The following is a 7,220-nucleotide window of genomic DNA, read 5'->3' on the forward strand; positions in this document are numbered from 1 at the left end:
ATGATCTAAAAAGTACTCGATACCTTGAAGTATCGATACTTTTATTTCGATACTTAACTGAGTACGATACTTTGTTATCGATTCTACTCATGAGTACGGTATCGATACTTTTGCTTCGATACCGTGTCCCTACATTTAGTTGTTCAAATGTCATGTCATTGTCATTTACTTTGTTAGGATTACACACATCATGCCGAAAATCGTAAGTATTTCATAAAATGTTTCGTTGGTCGTGTCTCTGTCTTCGTTTAGTCTTTTGTTTGATGATACCTATATCATTTTGTTAACAGCCGAATCTCCGTGCATTTGGTAAACATTGTCACAATTGTGGAAAGTGGATGGAGCGAAGGGCTCTTCGTAAAGATGGTGTGTAGTATTTTAGTAGGTATGTAGGCAGGTTGTGTTTTTAAGTGAATTTTGTTTTGTTTTCTTCTTAAAGTGTGGATTGTGAGCCTTCTGCATTTAAAAATAAAATAAGTACTTATTTACTTCCAGTGACATGCAATTTTTGTGATGGCAAAATATTTGCAAGAGATGGCAAACAAAAGCAAATGTGCAGTCGATGTGTGGAATGCGACAACATTATACTCGGTAAGCGGCTCAATATTTTTTCTCTATAATTCGACAAATAATAATAAATGACCACACGCATAGCCTGTGTTGAGGTGTCATGAACACATACAGAAACAGACACGATTTTTTCACCGTTTTTCTCGATAATGAAATGAACCCCTTCATGCGCAAGTTCCACTTGAACTTGGCTGGCTCTTATTATACAATAGACATTATTAATTGTATAATATATTTTTGCAGATAATTTCAATTATTGCGAGTGCTGTGGCTGTAAAATGAAAAATAATACTTATTACCAGATAGAGATGTGAGGATATACCTACATACATTCACAATAGTTATTATTATTTGAATATTTATCTAATATATTTTCTCCTTTAAGGTCGATAACGAAGAGTTGAATGTTAGAACTTATGAAAATATTATTTACAACTCATTTCGAGAAGCTGCTCAAGCTCCTTTTTGACGATCAAGAATGGGAAAGATGTTTGAATGAAGCAATTGATTTTAAACTTCCTCGGCAATTATTTCGAGTTCGAAGATTCGATGATGTAAAAATTCAAATTATCAATACCACTGAACAAGGCTTGAAAGGTGATAAATATTTATCGAAAAATGTTATATATAGAGAAATTTTGTGATAATCAACCTCTGATGTATAATAGAGAATATTTTTTTATAAGTACCTTTGCCAAATTCTCGGATAAGTACTCATTGTAAAATTACAATTTACATACTTCCTAATATTATTCTTGATTTAGCCAATTTGGATAAAGAACCACAATTTCATATTTTATTTTTAAAATTAGTAAGTACGTATCTACCTGTCAAAGTAAAGAAAAAGACTGAGTGCTTAAAACAAAGAGGTTTACACAGAGTAAACCTTAAAAATTATATGTTTTGTTAATTTGTGTTAGTTTATTTTGAATGTTAATTTGAAATGAAAATAATTTGTGTAAAAACTTTTGCAGTTTTTATTTATTATATTTATTAAACATAACGAACGAAGCTATACGAATCTATGCCTTGCTTATTCCTTTAATATTCCTTGAGACCCAATGACTACAGAAATTTCTACCTACATTTTGCAATAGACGTGTATTATGAGTCAAATTTCACCCGAGCGAAGCCGGGTTTTCCACTAGTGTCATTATAATGCCATTATGATTACGATAATTATAAAATCATCAGCACTGTAATTATGCACTAAGTAGGTTGCTTTACCTACGTCAAAACAATTAGAGTTCAAGTAAAAGAATCCGATTTAAAAAGACACGCATTTATTCTTTAAAAAAACGTTGGAACAAACAAAGACGCATTACGTAAAACACGTAAATTAAACTACACCAATCCAATATGATTCGACCTCAATAATACTGCTCTTACAACATACTTTACGTTGTTATCCTAAAAAGGTGTTTATTCGTCATTAAATCAGGTAAAAAATCTTAAGCCTAGATGATTACTCTTAAACGGGTTTTATAGCTTCTGCATTTTGTGTGCAGACGCTAGACTATAGTAAAATTTTCTTAAAACTAACTCCTACATTTAGTATGAAGGGGTTTTAGTCGAAGACTTCGCGGCACACGCCATCTGCGCCCATTTTGTAGCCGGGGGGACAGTTGCTGGGTACGGTGATCATGTTCCTCATGGAGACGGAGACTTCCTTGGGCACCTCCTCCACAGTGTTGGAGTCACCTCCCGAGGTCTTGTCGGCGGCGGCGGCTGCGTCGACGGCGTCAGCCTTAGCGGCGGCCACCTCGTCGGGGAAGACAATACGGTTGGAGTCAGCCATTCTGTAATGTAAAATAAGGGAAGTAAAGTAAGGTTTCATCAAGCTGCTTTACGAGGAGTAAAGATATATTTTCCTAGTTAGAGAAGTAAACTTAGGTACCTACTCAAGTTTCAGTAGTCACCATAAAAAAAAACAACAAAAGGTTTATTAAATTGAAGTAATCGATGGTCAAAACTCATAAGGCATTACCTACTTGAATAGCTAAAAAACATCGTCACGACCTCTTAACACGAGGCCAAACTAACCTTGAACAGAACACTGAACTTGCTATAACAATACAATTTAACAGGAATGTGCCAAACGTTAACCCTTTAGACCGACTAGAACCAATATAATTTATTGTTTATTTGAATAGGCGTACTATTTTCCTTCTAAGTATTATAGCATAAGTACTTACAAGAAGTGCTAGATAAAATTAAACAACAAGTCAACACATTCTTAACTTATGCTTAAGAAAACATCTCCATCAAGAACGACACTTGTGAAGTCCCATACTTATGTTGTTTTTTATTTACATATGCTAATTTTAAAGTCAATTGAGCATCAAAAAAATATTCTACCAAGAGTCTGTTAAGTGCTTCCTGATACTACTCGTAGGCTTGATGATTATGAATGAAAATTATCGTTTGCAGAAATCCTATATTCCTATTCCGCTAGCAGATAACTAATTGTAGTATTTAGGTGATCTAAAAACGCAACAGTGGAGCACTTCAGCTTTTGACGACTCTACATTGATTTTTCAGTTAATGTCCAAAATTACTTTAAAAAATAAATATTAGAAATAGTTATGTGTATAAAGCTAGATCAAAATATATCACTTGTACTCACATTGTATTTACTGGAATAGTTTGAACTCTGTAGTTGTTTCACACACGCGCACTAGTGCAGATGCAAGACAGAACTGATGCGGAGAGCCGGCCGGCAACCACTTTTATACAAACTATTCCACAGCTTTATCAACAACACACGCCTAATGACGCCGTTCACCTTCCGCCATGATTCACTGATTACACGAACCCCTCGAAAAATATGTTCTCTCCCTCGAAATGATCTGCTATCTACACTTTTCCAATAACTATCGATGACGGCACTTTATCAAACCATATCTTTATAACTCTTCAAGCTTCAGACACATGTGTAGTTTTCCGTGAGTAATTCAATTACTGACAATAAACTTACAGCTTGTTGCTGATATGTATTATCGATAATATGATTTATGTTTTTTTTTTTTTTTTTTTATAATATTCAGTTTCTTCTCTGACACGTTAATTCACTACATTTTGGTGCCTACATACCTACCTGTCCATGAGTCGTACTTGCATGACGTACACTTGTATGAAAACTTACTTGCCTATATTATACTCACAAACTTAAAAGCTGCAAGCTGCCGTATAGGGTTTAGCCACAAAAGAACTTAAAAAAAAACTCGATTTTTATTGCTTCTTTGAGCCTAGGTACTGTCTATGTCTTGAGATCACAAGATTTCTGTATTTTGGATAGCAGATTTTGCAAACTAACATAGGGTTGGATTTGAGAATCACATTCTGGAAATGCTGAAGTAACTAGGTATAAAATACTCATATTGTGTGGGAAAAGCAGAGCTATCTAGAATAAAGCAATAAATACTTAACATTTCCAATCACTCATTTATTGATTAAAAAGAACATTATTACAACCGCGTACAGTAGTCAATCATTATATCCTAAAAAGGTGTTTATTCGTCATTTTACAATTATCAACGAGGTTCCTTATAAAAACCTCGAATACAAAAACTTTTCACGTCACAATGTGTACAAAACAAACGCAGAACCATGAAAACACTTAATTCTAGATCACACTTTAAGTGCATTAAGAACGAAATTCTTCATCTTTGTGTACTTCGTAGCAGACACCGTTACTCGCCATGTCGCAGTTACTGGGTACGACAATCGCGTTCCTCAAATGGATTCCATAGACTTCTTTAGGTGGCTTCTCCACCTTTTTGGAGTGTTCTTTACCCGAGGTCTTGTTGGCGGGGGGAGCAGCGTCTACCACGTCAGCCTTTGCCTCGGCCAACTCGTCTGGAAATACGATGCGGTCGGAGTCTGCCATTCTGTAATAACACAGTTTTTTTTTTAATTGCAACACGCTAGTGTTAACTATTCTTCCAGATTATTTGGCAAACAATGAAGAATTATTTGGTAAACCTATGCTGACAGAGGTTCGACAAAATGTGTATGCAAGCCGTGATTGCGACTAACTAAGTATTGATTAGATTAAAACAATATCGCTGAGCAATACCAAAAAGTGCATATCATAATTGCGCTAAAGATTAATAAAAGGTATGTTTTATCTAAGGGGCACTACCTTTTTCAATTTTGGAGGAAAATTGAAAGTCGCCTTATTTTTGGTAGATTTAGGCAAAGGCTCCTGATGAATTGAACTCTCTTATCCACAGTTATCTTATGTACTGCTAGAAAGCCTAATAGCGAGAATATTGCACTTAAATGCAGATTTACTTTTATGTACCTACTTTTATCAAGACTTACAAAGATTTAGTTAAACAGACATGCTGCAGACACGGCATGTTGTAAATTCCAAAAAGACTACTACGATTCCTCTTTCGGCAAAAAAGGAATACATCGTCTCGATCTCGTGGCAGACGAAGGCCAAGGTAACCTTGAATGCAAACCGAACACTGAACAAGCTTCGAATAACAGAATTCCGCCGAAATGGTAATAAAATAAAACCCTTTGGATTTGACTGCTGGACTCAAAGACCACCATTTATCATAGATTATATTGATTTAGGTACATACTTTAATAATACTTTAATAATGAAAAATGTTAAATTGTATCGTTATACCTATGTCTATTATTGACTTTTATACGCATGCATACTGTGTTGCTTCCAGTTAACATTACGTTAATGATATAACAACTTACAAGAACTACAAGAAAAAAGTTTACATAGGAAGTCAACATTCTTGATTCCAAAGTTGAGTAATCATCACCATTGAGAGCGACATTCGTGAAGTATTTATGTTTTTTCTTCATATGAAAAAATATTTATCACTAATGGATCGTATGTGTGGAATCGCTGTACAGTAAATAACTATGTAAGTGTTATTAGAATTGTCCTAAGCGATAGTTCCGCATTTCTTAGTTTTCTGTTCAGGAGGGGTTTGTTGCACCACTTCTTCTTCCCAAGCAAAAACACATAGGAAGTGGTGAAGGCGTTTTGGGGGCTGACTTTTGTTAACTCCTGACGTTCAAAAAGTGCTGTTTTGCAACGAAGTTTGAATAAATATGTTTTTTTTTTTAATTTGATATTTCTGCACTACGCTAGATTGCTAATGTAAGATGTAAGACCCAATCAGTTTTGAAGAAGTTGCTGTATTGTAACGGTTTGTAAACTTATCGGTATGCAAAATCGAAGGCCACTTTTACTCACGTGGAATTCCAGTGCAAGTAAACAGGATTACTCTGAGGTTTATTTACACACGCTCACTTGTAAACGCAAGGCAGCACTGAGTGGGCTCCGTACTGGCCAGACCTTTTATACAAAGGGCTAAATTTTCACAGGGGAATTTACGTTTCTTAACTTACTAGTACTTAACTAAAAATAAAATGCTGTTTACTGTATATTTACGTTTTATGCGTATCACATTCGCCATACTGATTTTGTTCATATATATTGTAGACAACTATCCCAGCCAATACTTACGATTTGGGCTCTGCCTCAAGTGCATCGGCGAAGCATTCATAATGCACAATATGATGGGTATAGGTTGCAATAGTTAAAATATGAAATAGTGGAACTTAAATCCTTAGCAGATATAAGATACTTACTTAGTAGCTATCTACTTATTAGGCAACAGTGAATGACCCAGAACAGGTACGACTTGTAGTGGCATCCTAATAATTTAAGTCTTGCAGTGGCATACCAGTGAATCGTAAAAAGAATTCGTACCTATGTAGGTACAAATCTCAGCAAAAAAGCCTAAGCTCTAACTTTTAGTGTACTTACAGGTTCGTAGTTAGCTGTAGTTTCCGTTGAACTTTTCTTATGACATACTGTTACAATAGCAACAGTACAAGAGAGTAATTGACAACAATTACTCTCTTGTACTGTATAAACAGTCGACAAATTAAACATGATTGTCCCACAGCAAGTCGTTCCTATAAACTTTTATCTAGAAAGTTTGTTATAGAAAGCTACTGTAGAAAGCGACTGAGCTTTGCTAAGCTTAATGATAAAGCTACAAGCTGGTTTATTGTTTTTCACTAAACATGGGCTAGCTCGGGTACTGGTTGATAAATTGATACACATAAAGTGATTGATTGCTAACTACGGACCTATTTCACTTTTACAATGTCTTTGTACAGAGCTCAAGGTTGATTTTAATATAATATTAGCATGTATTAACCACATATTGTAATAAGATACTTGTAAATAAAAAATAGTGTACAATCTAAATACCTAGCCATACAGTAAACCTATGGACGGCAGAGGGCATTAGGAATAGTGATAACGAATCAATGATTTCCTTGAATTGCAATGTTTACAATGATAAACTGACGATTTGCGACGTACCTATATTTTTTGGGTGTGGTTACAGCTGTATAATTGTAAGGGTGACTTTTGAGGTTAAACATGTCACGTGATCAAAGATCAACAATATCCGGCGCAAACGCATTGCCATTACAATGACGTACGTGGGATTCCTTCGGTATATTGATATGATCGATTGTCGCATTAATATTCTAGGAAAGATATTAGTATAAAAACATTACTCTTCTTAGCAGACTGGTAAAAAAACTGCTACAGTTCTGACGTAAGTGTCTTTGTATCCTATTACCATTTATGATAA

General features: G+C 34.9%; 1 protein-coding gene and 1 long non-coding RNA gene across 3 annotated transcripts; one reads left to right on the forward strand and one right to left on the reverse strand.

Annotated features, from left to right (window-relative positions):
* The first annotated feature begins 169 nt into the window (after nucleotides 1–169).
* On the forward strand, nucleotides 170–1,405 carry LOC124631548. Of its 2 annotated transcripts, XR_006984520.1 has the most exons (5): nucleotides 170–202; nucleotides 291–385; nucleotides 496–591; nucleotides 814–880; nucleotides 956–1,405. It is a non-coding gene; the product is annotated as an uncharacterized LOC124631548 (long non-coding RNA). The 2 variants fall into 2 exon arrangements; XR_006984519.1 differs by lacking the exon at nucleotides 170–202 and having other exon boundaries at nucleotides 209–385.
* Nucleotides 1,406–3,994: 2,589 nt separating this feature from the next.
* LOC124631547 lies at nucleotides 3,995–7,020 on the reverse strand. The gene is made up of 2 exons (XM_047166006.1): nucleotides 6,944–7,020; nucleotides 3,995–4,460 (listed from the first exon to the last, which is right to left on the reverse strand). Exons 1-2 carry the CDS (start codon nucleotides 7,003–7,005, stop codon nucleotides 4,217–4,219), a joined length of 306 nt encoding a protein of 101 aa, XP_047021962.1. The 5' UTR covers nucleotides 7,006–7,020; the 3' UTR covers nucleotides 3,995–4,216.
* Between the last annotated feature and the right edge of the window lie 200 nt (nucleotides 7,021–7,220).

The sequence above is a fragment of the Helicoverpa zea genome, chromosome 6 (assembly GCF_022581195.2).
Source record: "Helicoverpa zea isolate HzStark_Cry1AcR chromosome 6, ilHelZeax1.1, whole genome shotgun sequence".
Classification (NCBI taxonomy): Eukaryota; Metazoa; Arthropoda; class Insecta; order Lepidoptera; family Noctuidae; genus Helicoverpa; species Helicoverpa zea.

Excerpts from the sequence above, each read along its gene's own strand:
- LOC124631547 (XM_047166006.1), bottom strand. The coding sequence starts at position 7,005 with ATGTTTAACCTCAAAAGTCACCCTTACAATTATACAGCTGTAACCACA. Across the intron at positions 4,461-6,943 it reads ACCACACCCAAAAAATATAG|AATGGCAGACTCCGACCGCA; the intron begins GTACGTCGCAAA and ends GTGTTATTACAG.